Source organism: Ascaphus truei, unplaced genomic scaffold (genome assembly GCF_040206685.1).
Source record: "Ascaphus truei isolate aAscTru1 unplaced genomic scaffold, aAscTru1.hap1 HAP1_SCAFFOLD_1943, whole genome shotgun sequence".
NCBI lineage: Eukaryota > Metazoa > Chordata > Amphibia > Anura > Ascaphidae > Ascaphus > Ascaphus truei.
In genome coordinates this window covers 29,055-49,106 of record NW_027454848.1, presented here as the reverse complement: position 1 = coordinate 49,106, position 20,052 = coordinate 29,055, and the positions used below count along the sequence as shown (strand labels likewise).

The window sequence follows — 20,052 nt, the reverse complement described above, 5'->3', positions numbered from 1 at the left end:
ATGAGCGAGTGGAAGCACTCCAGGTGGATGTGTGGGAAGGACTCGAGTGTCTCGTGTGTCATAGATATACTTGTGACACAGAGCCGTCAACAGGTGGTGGGGCATGGTAGCCAGAAAGGCTCACTGCTTAAAATGCTGGCTTCTAAATATGCTTACTTGCTCCTAAGTACGTTAGATTTCTCTCCACCCGTACCTTAAGCAAGCGGTGCGCAATTCCAGTTCTCAAGTCTCTCCCCCCCCCCCTTCAGGTTTTCAGAATATCCCTGCTTCAGCACAGGTGGCTCAATCACAGCCCCCTACCTTAAATGAGAAGTGCTGTGTACAGGAGGGATGAGAAGCCTGCTCTGATAACTGGGTAACTTGCCAGGAAAGTATTTGAAAGTGAGACAGGAAAAGTATACCTTGCACCCGGACCCTAGGGAAAGCCCACCCAGTCACGTGAACGTATTGCAACAATGGGCGCTGTAGTTACACAATGAGAGATACCAGCAAATGCAACGCCAGGAAAACCTTTTGCTGATCGCCACGGCACAAAAAGAACCAAGTCACTCAGAATGATTTGATTCAAACAATTTTTACTCATTTTCTTTTTAATATCTCGCACACGCTGGTGAGTGGGCGTAGGGAAAAGTGGGGGTGGGGGGTTGGACAGCACCAAAGTAACCTCCATCTGGGAAAGTGAGCAGTATGCACAGGTACAAATCTCTATTAGCAAAGCCATGTTTAAAAACCACCCACCACATAAATAGATCTAGAGCAAAAAAAGAATACATGTTAAAATTATAAAGTCCAGCTCAGTTAAAAAAAAAAAACAAATCACTATAGTCCTCCTTCTGTTCAAGATTAGCCCAATATGTAATAAAGTATTAATAAAAGGACAGGAATGCAAAACTCAAGGCAACAAACAGTGAAGGCTCTCCGGGTCCGCGTGCCCCGAGGTGGAGGCTCCCATACAAGAGATTGGGCCGAGGATGCAGGAGATTGCTTCTGGTGCTTGTTGCCACATTTAAAAAAAAAAAAAAAATTTAAAAAAAAAAAAAGGGTACAAAAATAAGGTTCTTCTACGTCAGGGGCGCTCAACTGCAGTCCTCAAGCTGCCCCCAACAGGTCAGGTTTTAAGGATATCCCAGCTTCAGCACAGGTGGCTCAATCAGTGGCTCAGTCTTCGACTGCACTCCCTGTGCTGAAGCAGGGATATCCTTAAAACCGGACCTGTTGGGGAGGCATGAGGACTGCAGCCGAGCACCCTTCCCCTACATGCCCTCCTCTGCCCGTTGGTGACATCTTCACTTAACGTTTCGCTGCCTCAGCTCTGCGTAATGTGTCAGATGTCGTCTCCATGTCAGATGTCGTCTCCCTGGCAGATAAAACATCACGGTCAACCCCTTGACTGCCACAGGAACCAGAAACGCATTATCGGGCATGTATAATATCCAAATACACACTTCTTTAGATAAAAACAAAAAACACAAACAAGCTACAACATTTGGTCTTTCTGCATCTATCTTTTGGTCAGGGTCTCTTCGGTACGGCAGAGGAGCTGGTCCCAGCATCTCTCTTTATTCTATGTCACGTTGTTCTGGCTGGAGGAGAAAACTGTATTCTGGCAGAGCTCTTGAAATAATAGCATAATCACTTTTCCTCAGGATCCAGTGATAAGCTGCAGGCGGATTTCTAAGTATTTGATTTCAACTCAAATCTTTGCTGGTTAGGCCTGACTGCATTGCCTCAAATTACCCTTCGCATCAGCAAGGGGATCAAAAATGTGCTGCAAACCTATTCTGTCATTAACAAAATAAACATAAAAGGTTAAAATTGAAGTGCAATTGAGCAAGAAGCGTTTTAAAGGGAGGGGGTTTATCAATTGAGAGTTAGGAAAAGGCACTTCTGGTGAATGTCAAGACACGAACAATCCTCCAAATGGCTCAACTTCAAGATTGCAGGCAACTTGGCTCTGGGTAAAAAAAAAACTATCTTAGAGAATTCTTTCAATATAGAAATGTCCTTACTTTCAGTGATGCCATCATAGGAAGAGAGAAGTTCTAAGATCTACAAACCACTGAGATACAAGCCCTTTTACACCAAGTAACGTAGGTAGAACTTGCCCTTTCTAGCTACCGGCGGCAGCTGTCAAAGCCAAGCACACTATATACCCCAGTGCGGATTCCCTGAAGTCACAAGCAGCAGGTAGGACCCGTTAATGGAGCTCAGTATTAGACCAGTTCCTAGCGACTGCAGTTGATTTGACAGATCTCCCAAAGCGCCACATGGGTCAGTCCCTGATCTATTCACAGCTATAGAAGCCGAATATTGCACCGTCCAGTTTGTTTGGGGAAAAGAGTAAATCTGCACCACATCATTACAATGAGAATACCACTGGCTGTAATTTAGGTGGGTGAAGTAGTAATATATAGTATACAAAGAGAGCGAGTTGCATGTAGAGTTGTGCTACCTTCATACATGAAAAGCAGCATGTATGAAGGGGTGGGAAGAGACTGAACTGCATCCTGCCTTTTTCTATGGGTGAGTTACAGAACTTGGCCCCCTTTTCATCTTGCAAATACCAAGTCAATAGAAAACAGCAAGCAGAACATCAGGAAGTTAAAGAAGGGGACGTCAAGGTGTGAAATCTCACCCAAGCACAAATACATCTATTCCAGTTCTCTCCCTTATGGCAGTTCTACTTCCCATTTGCAGTCGAATAGATCAGGAATTGAGAAGGTGCCCCTCTTGCTACAAGTTATACCCCTTAGTGCAGTTATGCAGGAATTGATCAAACGGAGAGCAAGTTGTATCCAAACAGGCGAGATCCTCGCTGCATCCAGGGTTTTGTCAGCTCCAGGGCACAGTAATTTGAGGCCTGACATTCTGCTCCGCCCGATAACACCGATTTACAAGAGCCCATCGCAATGCATTCTGGGGCTCAAAGACAATGCAGTAGTCAAATAAAAATAGGGTCCTGCGGTATCTTCCCCAACTGAAACGGATTGTGTTATCCCACATGGACTGCTTCTTGCATTTGTATCAGGCTTTGGAAACGGGTGTGCGCACAGAAGTCCCTGCAGCTGCTGGGGAGCCGAGTGCATCGTTCAGGTGTTTGGTCTGGAGGACAAAGCTGGTTTCATCAGAACTGCACCCAGTCTGTGCTTGGTTGACTGGAAGCAGAGCTGCAGAAACAGGACTACATTAGAGGTGTAATACATTTTTTATTTGAATGACCTTTAAGTTACTTTTTCCATTGTGTCTCTCCCCCCCCCCCCCCACGGCGTAATGAAATTCTCCAGATGAGATGATCTTAAAAAAAAACAAAAAAAAAAAAAAATGTCGCTGGCAAGAAGACAGGAACCCTAATAAATGTACTGTGCGTTTTAAATGTTTTACAGCAGTTGTTAGTCACACTAATATGTACATAAAGCAAATACAATTCTAAAAAATCTTACCCTACCATAGGCAATTAAAAAAAATAAAGTGTACATGCAAATAATACTGATATTTGCTACTTTACCACTGATTGATGGTAGCGGGTGAAATACGTATGATATTCTGGATGCATTCAACTGGTTTTTTTGTACTTACAATTTTCCAATTTAATTTGAAAAAAATAGTCACACAGGGAGTGCTAGAACTGGAAACTGTGGGATTATTAAGTGGAGCTCTGGTTAGGCACAAATAGAAGCAGAATTTAACTCACCCAGGTGCTTTCGTAAAATCTCCCCACACGTCTGAAGAACTTTTAGGTTCGGCCCAAGTGGAGGTTGCACCAAGATCAAGGAGAAACCCTGCAGGAAGGGGAAACATCACAGAAGGCTGAGAGATCAACATCCCTACACAAATGGACCACATTATCCATCAATGGAGTGCTGAAAATATTGATGCAAATGAACACAGTGCCGAGGCTTTTGCCACCAATGCAAGTTTTACAAGACAAGCAGAAATATTAGAGGGCAACATATTGAAACATAGATTGCTTTTACAGACATCGTATAAAACATCTACAATGTTGATAAGACTCTGCAAATAGTTAAATATTTGAAATTTCTTGAGTGGTAGCGGATATAGATTGCAACCGAGTATATAAACTTATTTCAAGTACCTTGCGCAGCCGAAAGGGGAGTTGGCTAGTTCAGGTGTGTGTGTGTGTGTGTGTGTGTGTTAACCCGGGTTGCATATATAAGTCACGTGCTCACAAGTGTGCTGTCCGTGACAGATGATATATAGGGGCGGCTTGATGGAAGATATTCATTTGAGGGACCTTTACGAAGGTGAAAAGAGTGTCAACTAGCTGTGTATTAACCCTTGTCCCATATGCAGCTCACGTGCTCACAGGTGTGCCGTACGTGACAAAATAATGATACTATTACTGCATATCGTCGAAAGTGCGCTGCCTTTGCAGAACAGGTATATGGAGAGCGTGTGTTAACTGTCCCTGCCGGAGCACCCCCAAATAAGAAGTAAACATTAATTCACTATATTAAAAACGAAAATGGCAGTATTAAAAAAGTGGCAAACACAGCATTGCTGTAACCGGTTTACTGCTAGCGAATCGATATTCAAGTGGCTCCTCTGGGATTATGGCATGTGTCGGCAGCACAACTGACCTGCGGGCTGGTTAGCTGCGGGAGTGCTATGCTCTACTGGAGTGGTGATCAGGACTGGCGCTTTCCCACCTGGTGGAGGTGGGAGTAGGCTTGGTGTTCCAGGGCCAGCGGACCGGGGTTTAGCATTTCCTGCAGCTCCTTCCTTCTTCTTTATGTTCTAAAAAGGAAACATTATTGCGCTGTTTTTGTCTCCTGTCTGTTTTAGTGTTGTCGGAGTGTTGAGCCACCCTGACCCATTACAGCTGCAGCCGCCATACTGTTTACACGGTTACTGTATGTATTTACATTCCATAGTTCAGGATATTACTGTTTCAATTCACTTCATATCATTAGTAGATTAATTTCGTTCAACAATTAGCTGCGCACTTTTTTTCTTTTCACTGTACAAAAAAACCTAAATGTTCATTATGTTGGCAATTATCACTTTTCCTTTTGGGGCTTATTCTATATCGGACCCTTTACTGACGTGACTCTGCAACGACTTCAATAGGGAACCGCATTGGAAACCGGCCCGATCATCCGCTTCGGCGGATATAGATGCAGCCGCTTAAATCACTACAGAAACGCTCATACGAACTTGATGTAGGCTACAAACAGGGCTCACCGCTATGTTGATCTTAATGGTCTGCCCCTCCTTGAAACCAAGGTCCAGCTTGGGCCCTGGGTCAGGATTCTGAGCCTGTTTTGCAAACTCTGTCTGCTGCTTCACCCACCTGCAGAAAACAAGAGATGTGCGGATACAAAAGTGAGAAGGGAACTTGGGAGAATATAAACAAACACAGTAAAAGTACATGTCCCAGATGCTAGAAAACGAAACCCAGCGTAAGACTAATTTAGAGTGTTAACAGGAAGAAAGGGTAACGGAGGTTCTACAGAGCAAATGCTTTGTTATCAACACAGACTATAGCTCAGGAGTAAACTGAAACTGGTGATAGTATTGATGCACTCTGTGCTTTAGAACAGGGGTGCTCAACTCAAGTCCTCAAGAGCTCCCCCCCCCCCCCCACTGGTCAGGCTTTAAGGATATCACTGCTTCAGCACAGGTGGCTCAATTTTCAACAGACAGCTGTGCTGAAGCTGGGATATACTTCAAACCTAAAAGCATGTATATTGCACAGGGTAAAGTTGGTTTCAGTGCAAGGTTATGTCATTATATCCGTCTAGATATGCTGGGCTGATCGAACCATGATTTCTGAATGCATTGTGGCTAAAACATTTAGTACTGGAGAGAAGGGTGAACTCACTTGAAATGATCCTGCAATGCAACATTGAAGTCAAAAGCATCACCCCGGTCTGCAAAGCCCACACCAATAAATGCACGACGGCCTATTGGAGAGCGAGAGATGTGTGAATCATACAGGAAAAAAAAAATCAAACTGAAGCTTCGTCCCCAGTATTTAGAATGCAGCAAAGGGAGAAGTATCAGTCTCCTTACACTTGCTCAATGCATAAAAGACAAACTTTGTGCAAGCGTTAAACTCACCATTACCATCCTCAATGCAAATTACAAAATATCTACTGGAGTCTGTGACACTTTCAACTGCAATGCCAGGAAACTGCTCCACAGGTGCCTGAGCGTAGAGTTCACCTACAGCAGAAAGACCCCATAAGTGAAAGGACAGAGGAAACACCCAGCAGTAGCACAATTGTCCAAATTTAACTTATAACAAAGCCTTGGCTGTTATTCATTTGAGATTGGTTGTGTACACACACACACACCTTGCTAATGTATGGATTTTTACAACGTAATTCATGGAAAAGTCCCAAATTGAATTAAGGACAGCGGCATGTTTAAAAGATGAAATGTTGCGGAGTTAATCTGTATTAAAAATAAAAATGAGACAAGTAATTTAAGTCAATTGTTTATTAAAGTTAACATTTCTAGGACCATGTTTCTAACATCAAAGGTCAAGTCTTAAGGAGCTAAAATTGAACAGCCAAGGGTCATTTGTAACCCTGACAAACACCTCAGGATGAGGAGGAGCCAGATAGCCCACGTCAGGTCCTGCTTATTCACAAGTTGCTTAAGGCCAGGTCCCCAGTGGCATCCAAGGTACGTGCTGCGGCGCACGCACACCACCCCTCTATGGAGCAGGCCCGTGTGGGCACGCAAAGCGCTGTGATGCGTACTCTGGTAGGGAAGACAAGAATTTTGTCTTCCTGTGCCACGATGCGATCACGTGGTCGGCGGACAGTCAATGGAAGGACAGTTATGCCCCGCCCCTCAGACCGCACCTTTAATCTGTGCACACGCAGCCAGGAAACCAGGCGCGCGTGCAGCAATCAATACTGGGGCTGTAGCCTTAGGGCTGCGACCCGCTGCGCCCGGCGGCGCGGGCGTTCCCCACAAGCAGGGGAATCCTCCCGAGCCGGTCCCAGTCCCCCCTCGCTGCTGGCTCACTACGCACTGTGACGCGTCAGCCGGCAGGGGATGCAAGAAAATTGTGATCCCGAGCGGCGACGCGTCACGTGGTGCGCTGATGAGCCAATCGGGGGCGGGAGCTGTCAGACAGCTTCCTACACAAGGTAGGGTGTGTGTGTGTGTCAGCGTGAGGAGGGCATTTGTGGGGGAAGGGGGAGGAAGCTGCTTACCTTCCGGCAGCCCGCAGCAGCTCCCTCCTGCAGCCAGGGAGCCCGTGCCCATGGAGGGAGGGGGGGGGGGGGGGAGTAGCGGGTCCCTCCCCTCCCACACCCCCCCCTCCCACACCCCTCCCCTCCCACACCCCCCCCCCCCTCCCGCTTCCTACAAACCGCATATCGCGGTCTGTGTCTGTCAGCGCCCCGCCTGTCTGCAGTGCGGGCGCGCTGACTGAGGGAGTGGGGCCTTAGCCTTAGGCTAAGGCCCCGCTCCCAGAGTCAGCGCACCTGCGCTGCTGACAGGCGGTGCGCTGAGATACACAGACCGCGATCTGCGGTCTGTAGGGAGCGGGAGGTGGGAGGTTTGATCGGGAGGTGGGCGGGAGGTGGGAGGTTTGATCGGGATGTGGGCGGGAGGTGGGCGGTTTGACAGGGAGGGGGGGCGTGGCTTGAGCGGAGGGACCCGCTACTCTCCCCCCCCTCCCTCCACGGACTCGGGCTGGAGCTGGAAGGTAAGTTTAAACACACACACGCAGGCACTCATTCATACACGCGCACACACACACACACACACACACACACACACACACACACACAGGCAGGCACTCACGCACTCATACACACACACACACACACACACACACACACACACACACACACACAGACAGAGGCAGGCACTCGGGCACACACACACACACACAGACAGAGGCAGGCACTCAGGCACAGACAGGCACTCACGCACTCAGACACACACACAGAGAAAGGCACTCACCTGCTTTCACTCCACACTCCTCCCCGCTCCCCGAAGCCTCCCCTCCCCATTGGCTCACAGCCACACACGTCACGCGTCAAAGCTAGAAAACACCATTCTCTGGTGTCTCCAGCGGCTGACGCGCTACAGCGTGTAGTGCTCTGTGCAGCCAGGGGGGACCGGCTCGCGAGGATTCCCCTGCTGGTGGGGAACTCGCGACCCGCCGCCCGCGCCAACGAGCGCAGCGGGACCGAGGCCTTAAGCTGCCAGACAGGCCTGCAATGCATTCTCGGCAGGTTCGGAGTGGCCCATTGGGTAATAGGAGAAAACCCTGATAAATTCTGGCACTAGATTGGCGCTGTAGGTGCATACTGGCCAGCTGTCTTGGAATGAACGGTGAATGCTAAAGTTTTGGGTAAACTGTAAATACTGACCCATTGCTGTATGTGTGAGAAGGAAGATACAGGGAGAGTCAGTATGCTCTGTATCTATTATAGTATGTATATGTGTATGAATATATATCTTCAACCTGTGTCGACCCACTGCTGGGTGATAATTTTTCAGTTACTGCGGTTGCAGGCCTCTTCTCCACATTGCTCCAACACATTTTCTGATTTCATCCTCAAATCTCGCTTTTGGGTCAGTCTTGGAGAATATCTACATATATATATACAAAAAGAAAACAGGCGCACTCCTAGTGTATTTAATTTCCACAATTTATGTAGGACTATAAATTTATGAAGTCCTACATAAATTGTGAAACCTTAATACACTAGGAGTGCGCCCGTTTTCTTTTTTCCTAGATATCTTTGAGGGATTGGTGATCCCTATAATCAGGCTGCAAAGACTCCAAAGGACAGTGTACTGGGACTGTTTTTTCATTTGTATTTTTTTAATATATTTTATATATTTTTCCATTGAATATATAAAAAAAAAATTATATTGAGTTATTAGGTCGTTTTATTAGTAGTACATGTTAGTCTGCACACACGCCATTTCCTTATTGGTCAGCATTAATACACAGCATCTATGTAATTAGACATATATCATCATTATTTGTTTAGGAACACAGTAGGCGCTACTTCATTTCTTTCCCACTCCTTTAAAAAAAATCTATATGTAAATGTATATATATACTTTATTCACGTATGTGTGTGTATATATATATATGTATATATGTATATATATATATATATATATATATATACACACACACACACATACGTGAATAAATTCATAAGTGCATGCTTCAGTATGTATGCTATGAGTTTATATGCACAAGTGTATAGGTCTACAGGTGTTTTTATGAGTATATGAATACATGAGTGCATGCACAAAAATATATAATGTGCAAGCATTTACACATACATACATGTGCATGTATGGCCGAGTACACTACTGGAACATTTCATCCACTGAGGCTCTATTTTAGGCCCCTATAATCTGCTCCCCACCTCCCCTGCTTGTGCTCCCCCGCCTCCGGTTACCTGAGTTCTTATCCTCCAGCTTGATGAAGGCGAGCTTCCCCCGGGCAGTGATCCGCAGGCGGCCGCTCCATGCAGGCTGGTCCAGCTGCCACTCGGCAGCCCTACAGTGACACACAGACCGTGAGGAGGCGCCGCGGGTTAGCCCCTTAGCTGCCACCCCTCTGGCAGCGACACCGACTCAGCCAGTATAGCGGCGCATGCACCGGCCTCGAGGATCCATTACTCACCGGTATCCCCGGTTGGAGGCGCGCGGCGGGATTCGGTAAACATGTACTTCCGGCTTGACGCATATCACCGACTCGTAGTCGCTGTCCGCCATCTTGGCAGTCACCGGATTTCCGCCTAAGCTGTTGTCCTGGAGTTCGGATAGGATAGAGCGACTGCGCGCAGACCATAGAGCACGATGGTAGGGCTAGAGAGGCTACCTGGGGTCCTCCCAGTTCTGCTGGGCACTGGGTGCACGTGTTCTGAGCACTTGCACAGGATCACACAACACCGGGGTTTAAAGGTAGCTAAATCATACATTTAGGGTTACTGGTGCTAAATGAGCACACCTACATGTTATATTTTATTTTTTTAACCTCGTCAATGCAATTGCTTATCTTATAAAGATAATAAATCACCCTTTAAACTAGCAATCCGTGCTAATAATATATATTTTCTACACTATTTGTAACGAAAGGTATTTTCTTTGAACTGCACACTCAAAACGAAATTAGCTTTCGAAATTCCCTTACAATAATTATTCTGGTGCAATATTATGGCCACTGAAACCATTGACATTCTGGGGACCAAACAAAAAGTTGACATCGTGAGATGACATTGTAGCTTCCGAGTGGGTGACCCATCTTTGTCAAAAGTAAAAAAAAATATTCATAGAAGATGCAATAAAAAAAATATTTGCTGTTGGTCAGGATTGCTGCTGTAAAGAGAAAATGTCACTTGTTTGTGTCGTGATAAATGAATGTATTTGTTTTAAACCAGAGTACTAATCTTACCACTTTTGGTCCTAGCAGTTTGCCCAATGACAGCCAAACCACTTCCCAAGGAAAACCAGTAATTATAATCTCAGTAGAAGAGTCACAAAGTTTTATCCCAAATAAGTTCAAGATCAAGAACCCCTCCAAAAACCATCTGTGCATCAGATAAATATTAAGCGTTTATTATTATTTTAATAATAACCAACCTCATTTGAATGTGTTAATCACCCAGGTTTACCCCTTTTAGCTTGTCTCACATTGGTTGCACAAGACTATAAATTCACTCTTAATGGAGATCAAAACCATCTTCCATCTGTTTTATTATTTCTAAAAGGCTTCAAAGAAAACAATTAGTATAACACACCCCGTCACATTTTAAGGCTATCCCTGCTTCAGCACAAGGGGCTTGAGTCATTGACTGCAACACCTGTGCGAAAGCAGTGATATCCTGAAAACCTGACCTGTTTGTGGGAGAGGTATTCAGAACTGGAGATAAGCACCCATGGTCTAAGGGATATGACCTAAGGACAGTAATTTAACAGGTTAAATGCAGCGCATTAGAAAAAAAAAAACACACACACAGTGTCACACACACAGTGTCACACACACACAGTGTCACACACACACAGTGTCACACACACACAGTGTCACACACACACAGTGTCACACACACACACAGACTAAATATTTTCATTTTCCTTTGGCAAGCACTTTAACAATCTTTAATGCTTGGTAAAGCCACCAATTCTGAAACCTACACACATCATTTTTGGTTGTATAGTATAATGACAATTATACAAATATTAAAAAAGTAAATAGCAGATCTATATTCTGGCCTTCTGAATTTGTGCATATTTTTTTAATAGGCTAAAAATGTAAAAAAACAAAAACTTTGCAAGAGACAACTACATTGAATTGTATTTAACGTGTTTTGATGCAAGAGACTGTCCTTTTAAAACGTAATCTATACAATGTTGCATGGTAATGCTTTAACTATGGCTGGAGTGGTCAACTCCAGTCATCAAGGGCCACCAACAGGTCAGGTTCAGGATATCCCGGCTTCACCACAGGTGGCGCAGTCAACAACTGAGCTACCTGTGCTGAAGCAGAGAAAACCTGACCTGTTGGTTGCCCTTGAGGACTGGAGTTGGCCACCCCAACCTACGTTTCTTAATGAAGCAAAATCTCTAAAACTGTAAATCCTGCAGTCCCAAACAAGAGGAAGATTTAACGCGATATTGTACACAGACACTGCTTGGTTTTTATTTCTCAACTTTATTTCAGCATGGTTTGTTCCCAATGTTATGATTTCTAAAAAATAAATGTATGTCAGGAACCGCGCTGGACATATACCTGGGACATAAAGTTACAGCTCTACATCCATCTTGTAGCTGTTAGAGCCAGGGCAGCAGATACTGCATCTCTTGAATGGCTACCCACTTCAGCACCAGAGGGGTCTGCAACATATTGCTCTGTATGCCTCTGGTGCTGAAGGCGTTAAACTTCCTTCCCACCATCCATCTGCAGGCTTGCCGCAGGGCTCATATTTGGCCCAACTCCACATCTAAAAAACCTGCTCGAGAAGGCCGGCATTCAGCCACAAGAACGCCCGGAAACGCAGGGCATTGCTCCAGCATCAGAATACACTGGCTAGTTCCTTCCCCACTTCACTTTGCTCCGGGGACAGCCCAGGCTTTGTGGAGCCAGAGTTCTCATTGGCGTAACGCTATCCCAAACTCCTTCGCTCCAAGGCAAAATGCCAGAATGGACCAGCAAAATACTGAAACCACCATCTCCTTGAAGAAGAAGAGAGGTTTTACTGAGCTTCTCTGCCCATCACCTTCTGAAGCCATGCTGGACAGTAGCTCATGCACACCTGTCCCCCCCACCCCTCTTACACACAGGGGCATATCTAGCCAAGCTCAATGCACTGAAAATCCTGGGGTCGCACCCCAGGACTCGACACAGTCACAACAATCCAAAGATTGGAGGGCGGGTATGTAACCTGCCCTCCCCTTCTCCCGACACTGTTAATGTTAAATGCTCAAATAAACCATTTTATTGTGCGTTTTAGAATACTAGAAACTAGCCTTCTCCGTTAAAACAAGTTTGTCCTAAACAATTAAAACCTGCGCCATGCACACTACGTCTGAACTGAAAGAAACCCTTTTGAAACGGAGCTTCCTCTGAAGAGCAATGCGGCTGACATGCACAGTTGTAATAATAAAAAAAAATATATATATCTACTTAAGTGGGAGATATGAGACCCACTTCCCTCCCTGGAAATACCCGAATAACGGTTATGAACATTATTGCTGGCGCTAGCTTCAACAGAAGTGGCAGTCGAAGGCACGTAGCATCCCCGTCGCTTCCAACGCTTGGCGTTTTCCACAGCTCCCTCCCCACCCATCTCGCACAAAACACGTTTGCTCGTGTGTTAAGACCTGGGGTAGCCTGTGACGTTGTGCCAATCACAGTGGTTGGAGCTAGAAGGGTGGCGAGAGGGAAATCACAGTGCGCAGGGTTTAAGGTCACAGTGGGCAGAGCAAGAAGGGCATCAAAGTGCAAGTAAACCAGGTCGTTCCCTCTGCTCAGGTCCATTGGGGTGACAGGGCAGTGCAGCCCATGGCAGCATTGCGCCTCCACATCTATCTGCGCTGTCTAAAGCCCTGTGATCCGTCGGGACCCAGCGGCTGCCGGATCACGTTGTTGGGTTGTCTGCCCTCTTCAGGCTGGCTGATTTTCGTGGGCCTGCAAGAAAGCAAAGAGGCACTTGCATCTCATGCGGCTTACAGCATTGTTACGCATGCCTGGGCTGAAGGGTGTACGCGATACAGACACATACGTGGCAAATGAAAACCTCCCATTAACTCCTTTGCTGCCATCATGCGAAGCATAGCAAAGTCCAAATGGATTTCATTGAAGAACACTTCAATGCATAACTATCAAATAATAATTTTGCATCAAAACCTTGGGGAGGAAGAGTTTAGGTAGTTATACATAATGTTTAATCGGAGGCTAGATTATTTTGTGAGACTAATAAAAAAAGAAAGTTGGAGCGATTGTTGTAGTTAGCGGAAGCAGTGGTGCATCAGGGTACTTTATTTTTTGCACAAGTCAGCATTCAGTGGCATGAACACACTGGCTGCTGTGAATGTCTACAGCTTTGCAGAGCCATATTTTAAAGGATTGTACTACAGCAAAGGATTTCAATGGGTACAAATATGACGCAGGCTGCTCTATGCACTATAGATCGTGTTCCATGCTGGGAATGAAATAAGCTGTAAATGAGATCTGAGCAGCAGGACATATTACAGGCATTTCTTACATTAAATAGGCAGCGATTGCACAGCTTAGCACGGTCTGTTCTCAACTCCAAGCAGGTCCCACCAGCCACTTTGCACCTAGGTTCGGTTTGTTGTCGGAATTGCTGTGCGTTATTTACCTGTCCACAGGCTTCTCCTGTTCTTCCTCTGGGCTGGCGCTTCCCAAGATGCGCTTCCTGGCTTCTGCGTACTCAGCCTCTCTCTGTGCCAGAGACTTCACAGGGACGATTGGCCGGCTGCTGGAATTGGAGTTGCTTGACAAGCCGTTGCTTGTAGGCCGCTTTAGGATTCTGATCTGAGGGGGTGGACCAGCTGGGAGGGAGTCGTCCTGAATAACCACCGGCGCTTTAGGAGGAGACTTGGACTTCCTGAAGACCATAACATTTGTGTTACATAGAGGGAGAGGACAAGACAGACCATCCCTCCCAGCAAATCGATAGATACAGTATGCAACTACGGAAGTGCAGTTAAGAGGCATGAACTCCCCATACTGCACCAAGCGTTTCCAGCATTCATCTTCTACATTATTGAAAGCTCTCAAAACTTCGGCTCATCTGGAATCCATTCCCCCGTTCCCATGGAAAGGAGACTTACCTTTCTCTCTGAGTAATCTTTAGTTTCTTTTCCAACCTTCTGTCTATCTCCTGAAAAAAACAAGAACAATCTGTCATGCTAGCCCCAATATCCATTCAGATCCACAAGAATACGTCCTTTTGGCCTGCGTACACATGGGGAAAAAAAATAAATATATAGATATATGTTTATGTATCCTTTAATTTGACATTCATGAGGCTAAATTGCAACTAAATGAAATAAAGGAAAACAGCAAATAGATACACATTCTAAAGGGTTCCTAGTCAATGTCAGTGCAGATCAAACATTACAAACATTCTTCCAGCAACAATCATCCATGAGTCAAACACAAAATTGGCGCTCAGCTCTTTACTAAGACTACTCACTGCTTATTGTGCTGAAAAAATAAGCCTCTCGCTCACTCTTTCCACTATCATCCATGTAATTACAGTTGATCTTATTCCTACCATGTAGTGTGCCAACTACATCTATTCTGTACATATGTAAAGTATTACCACCAGATAAGAGACAGACAGATTAATGTGGACAAAGGTGAAACACTGCTGTGAAACTGACACCGGAATGTATCAACGTGAAGAAATCTATGGCTGCGCTGGCGCTGACCGTACTCATGCTTGAGAGCGGTGACGTCACCAGCTCTCCAAGCATGAGCGCCCTTGCTATTTTGGAAGCGCGCAGGTGGGGGGGGGGGGGGGGGGCATTGCGGGCAAATTGAGCATGCTCGAAAGTAAAAAAAAATAATGTTGTTTACCCAAACACCAAGCGTGGGTGAGCACGTGTGCTCGCGCACACAGCGTGAGCGTGGATGTGACGATCCACATTGATTAAGTTAAGCACGCTCAGCCTAAGTATTTTCTATCTATTTGACCCAAATGTGGCTAGACGGCACAACAAGAGAAGTTAGGAAAAGTCGAGCGTCATGTATATTCTAATGTGATTCATGAAGTTGTGTGTCTATGGCATTCATTTTCCTCAACACGTTCCTTAAAAAAAAAAAAAAAAAAAAAGAGAAGGAGAGAGAAGATGGCCCCAACGATTTTTTGGGAACATGATACAATCACCAAGATGTTTCCCATAGTTAACTCTTTGGGCTCTATTTAAAGATCTGTGCAGTCACAAGAAAGAAACCCTGAACAAAAGAATAAAAATAAATGAATCACACACTAGCATGCTAAATTTCTGCCAAGTTAATATCCAAAAAAAGATTTCTTACAGGGAAACAAAATGTTCAGTGTCTCCATATTTTAAAAGCTGTCCCTTTCCTACCTATCCCAGGAGTGTCAGCAGCCCAGCAGAAGCAGACAGAGAAGGTTTCAAGGGGTTGTAGGTCACAGGATCCCCCCGGATTGGGTTCTCTGGCTTAAAGCTTGGCTGCCGCTCAGCAATCCAGAATCTCAGCATTTCATTCCCCTGCTGTGTCTGCCAAATAAAGCGCTGTATATTTAGAGGTATTTATAACTGCTTGCTATAGAGCCAGGTCTAACAGCATGAACATTAAGGTCAGCCACATCACGGGAGCAGAAAAATAAAGAAAATGGCGACAAGTCCTCAGCAGGCAAGGCCAGCTCTCACTAGCGAGCCCTCTACTCATATAAGCTATTTGAATCAACACATCCCTCACCAAGGCCCACTAGGTTTTAGTTATACTCTGAAAGCCGTTTCCCACTGATGCACCTACATGACTTGCCTTAAGCCTGTGTTGTACCGTTTTATTCACAAATCTGTGCCGTAACAAGATACAAGGTGATAAGCTTTGCATGCATTTAAATGCCAAGTCACGATGGCTCCAATCTAAAAATCGGTACATTTATGGGTCAATTGGTTACAAGGTAGAAGACTCCCATTGGACCTGTTTGCAAGTGACATCTTAAAAGGAAAAGAAAGCAGTCGGCTGCATTATAAAAATTAAGAAATTCCAATGGTAAAGCTGTCTCGCATATTAATCTGGTCCGTAACTGTTACATACACCTATAACAACATCTCTCACTGTGCATGCAATTTTTTGTATATAATGTATAACCTTGTTCACTTGATGTAACTGTATTTGTAACCATATATTTGTCATAACTATGCCCAGGACATACTTGGAAACAAGAGGTAACTCAATGTATTACTTCCTGGTAAAACATTTTATAAAATAATAACATCACCAAGAATCAAAGTGCAAACTAATTCTATGGCAATTCATTTCATTGCTCCACCCAAAAGCTGTTGATTTTTGTTTTATGCGACTACAGGAAGTGACCTGCTTTGGCTGTAGATCTAGGACTCCCTTTTCAGAAGGTATGTACCACCTTTTCACTGCCGAAGGGAGTTCAGACCATTTCAGATAAGGGGGGAAAAAAACTCAAAATGCTGCTGCTCCTTATTGTCACTTCCACCACCCCACTCACCAGTTATAGTATTAATAACACATTTCGAGAAAGACTGAGCACCCCAATTACACTATAGAAAAGTTATATATAAAAATAAAAAAAACTGTGCTTTCCCGTCTCGATAAGATTACGACCAACCCCAAGGTCATGGACACCAGCGGCTTATTCATTAAGCCAGCGGTGCGCAAAGTGGGGGCGCGGGCAGTTGCAGCAACCCCGCGCTCTTCCCCCAGGCATTTAAAATTACATGCCGGGGGATCGCGTGAGGCCCCTGCAACTATTTGCTTACCGGGATTCAGCCGGCTGTGTTGCGTCGCAAAGTGACGTGCATCAAATTATGCCACGGGTCACATGACCCCGTAGCGTCATCTGACGCGAATGAAGGTAGGCAGGGGGCGCAGCACTAAAAGTTTGCACTCCCCTGCATTAAGCAACCCTCTAAGCCCCAGAAATAGTGTATATTCTAGGCAGATACAAGACAACTAGGCTCAGTTTGCCAATTGACTAGGGGTTTTCACTTTTTTTGGTTAAGAAACCCCAATCCTCTAACAGTGAGTCCGAGATCAGATGCATTGTAAACTGTTTTCTATTTAGTACCATTTTTAAATGGCCTGAACATTACAGGAAACTCTTTAGGGAAGCCCGGGGGAACCGTGGATGAAAACCACTGGACTAGACATTACAACAGAGAACTACTACCCACATTGGAATAAAGTTTATTGCAACAAATTCAATGATGTTTAAAAAGTGAACCAGGGGAAAAAAATATATATACATATGACACTAAACAACCAAGAAGTGCTGAACAGACCTGCAATGTATGAAAAGCCCACTTGCAGCATGATTTTTCAGATGGGGGATGGCTAAAGCCACGAATTCAATGCTCTCAAAATAGCAGCATACTTTGCAATGGATACATTGGTTAGGGAAGGGTTCCCGAGATACGAGTTTAACGTTTGTATGTATCCCCCTTAGCAAGCATACAAGAGGAGAAAAGTATATGGAGGACACTAAACGGGGGAATAGTGGCGTTATCATTTATACAGATACAGCCATGCACTCTCCTGGGGCCTTTACCTACATGTAACCCAGCTCAATGAGAACCCCACTGTCACCCCAACCACATGAAGCATCCCACACACACGCAACACGGCTGGGCGTGTACGGAGGTCACTATTTATATCCCCCACTCAGGGAGGCACCAGGAGACCAGGGGAAGGATCCCCGAGCACAGCAGGTGTTGCCCAGAACGCTTGTCCCCGAAGGAGCCCGCAGGGACGGGCTGCCCAATGCCCAGCCCCCTCACCTAGGCCCCATGTGCTCACATCACAAGGCGGGCGCATCGCTGCACCTTGCAGAGGCCTAACCCGCTATGGCAGCGCCTGGAACCGTGGTTCCCCCTCCCCAGATCAGCAGGACACACGGGTTTAACCCGTCCCACTCACCCCGCTATCGGCCGCTTCCTCCCAACTCTCCGCGACCTCATCCTCTTCCATCTTCCGCTCCGCCGCCGCCGACACCGGAAACAAGGGGGGCGAGCGCGGGCTTTAGCGCGCTTGCGCCGCACAAGGACGAGCACGCACACGCTCGGCGGCGCGTGCCGACACGGCCGCGGGTTCGTGTTTCTGGCACGCGCCCGCAGAGGAGGGGCTGTGACGTTTGCAAAGGGCGGACATGCTGCTACTCCCAGCCCGTGCCGGAAGTGGACGACGGTCATGTTTGTACTCCAATGTCTTGCTAATAGAAGGGAGATGCAGCTTGTGGTCATTCTGCAATATGGAAGTACACTTTTTCCTGATTACGTGCTTATTATTAGAAGACGAATTAATTTTTTTAATTGAAAGTTTTTTTTCATTTGCACAAGAGGAAATCAAGCGATTAACTGGACAGATTGTGTTACAGCACCATGTAATATATTACCATGCAGTGCAGTATTATGTCATGTCTGTGTATTACTTTTGCAAGGTCCATTATTATATTATAGGGAGGTTTTTCACGCTACACCTACTTAGTAACTTAGTAACACATATTGTTGTAATAAAATGGAAGCATTTAACAATGTATCATCCTATAATTATATGGCTTATTTTCTAAGAGGACAGGACTAACTTGAAAACGAGTGGTAACTCAATGTATTACTTCCTGGTAAAACATTTTATAAATAAAATAGGGAATCTTTAATAGCTTTAAAATAAAGGCTGCAAAGGAAGCATAACCACAAATGCTGGAAACGTTATTCAGCTCCTTACACATTATTCATGTTTTGTAAAGGATAAACTAGGTCGATAACCCATCGATTGATAACAATAGTGTTTGCAAATACAAAAATGTATTCATAATGTAACACCCTTTCCCCTATCCCTATGGGAAACACCGGTAATTATGGTAGTGGTGCTACCTGTTAGGCGTACAGATTCCTGGGCCTCCGCACATAGGGAGCCTGGGGTGACGATGTGTTCTCTATACCTCTATGGTGCAGCGCCTCCACCTATGAGGATCCTGGGTAATAGGATGAGTCCTCATAGGAACTTGTATACCTTAGTGCAGCGGTGCGCAAACTGGGGGTCGCGGGGTTTACAGGGGGGGGGTGCTCAAGAGTGTCAGGGGAACGCCGGCAGGGGGGCGCAGGGAAAAAAGTTTGCGCCCCCTGCCTTAGGGCATACCCCAATAACCCACAATCGGGTACAATATAACTCCTTTACTGCGGTCCCACAGTGCTACCCTCTCGCTTGCGTTGGTGCACAATATCTTCCTTGCTTAAGGTCCAGCCAAGCCACACTTTCTAGTAAGGCAAGAAAAGCAGCAGCGTCCCATGCTGTGGGGTCTCCAACAACAAGCCCCTCACACCTTAATGTCCGGATGATGGCCTGGTACTCAGGCCGCTGGGGGAAGCCTCCCTCTGCATCCCGATCTGCTCCGCTGTGCTCCCCCACTAACGGGAGCTACCTATTCATAGGGCCAACCCTGCACACTTCTCTGCTGTGATGGCAAACTATCTTGGGCCTAGGGGCAGGCTTGGGCCTAGTCCGTGAGCTTGGCAGGTTCCCCGGACACTACCTTCCTCTTCCCTAGCTCCGGATACTCTGGCCAGGTCACCCCTGTACCGTGGAGGAAATTCTGTGTGTCTGCCCCTTCTGGCCGTGCCAACCTCCAGATGGCCACTGTGCATACGCATTGTACAGTCTGAAGGGCCATGCCAACCATAACATGCCTGACGCAATACTGCTGCTTCTCCTACTATGGAGCTGTTGTCTCCCCCCCAGGAGGTAATAAGGGGGATCCCTACTACAATTATATATCTGCAGCTTCTTTTACTCCCATTGAAATAAAATTCTGTATCCCAGTGCAAAATAATGGAAGGAGA

At 45.8% G+C, this 20,052-nt stretch overlaps 2 protein-coding genes across 2 annotated transcripts; both read right to left on the bottom strand.

The window, feature by feature from the left end:
• Positions 1–558: 558 nt before the first annotated feature.
• Positions 559–9,798, bottom strand: NECAP2 (NECAP endocytosis associated 2). Its single transcript, XM_075582156.1, has 8 exons — positions 9,641–9,798; positions 9,414–9,514; positions 6,082–6,186; positions 5,843–5,924; positions 5,203–5,311; positions 4,599–4,755; positions 3,692–3,779; positions 559–3,167 (listed from the first exon to the last, which is right to left on the bottom strand). The coding sequence occupies exons 1-8, from the start codon at positions 9,730–9,732 to the stop codon at positions 3,125–3,127; spliced, it is 777 nt and encodes a 258-aa protein (XP_075438271.1). The 5' UTR covers positions 9,733–9,798; the 3' UTR covers positions 559–3,124.
• A 1,850-nt stretch (positions 9,799–11,648) lies between these two features.
• On the bottom strand, positions 11,649–18,291 carry SZRD1 (SUZ RNA binding domain containing 1). The gene is made up of 4 exons (XM_075582154.1): positions 18,134–18,291; positions 14,314–14,363; positions 13,839–14,087; positions 11,649–13,144 (listed from the first exon to the last, which is right to left on the bottom strand). Exons 1-4 carry the CDS (start codon positions 18,182–18,184, stop codon positions 13,042–13,044), a joined length of 453 nt encoding a protein of 150 aa, XP_075438269.1. The 5' UTR covers positions 18,185–18,291; the 3' UTR covers positions 11,649–13,041.
• Positions 18,292–20,052: the final 1,761 nt, after the last annotated feature.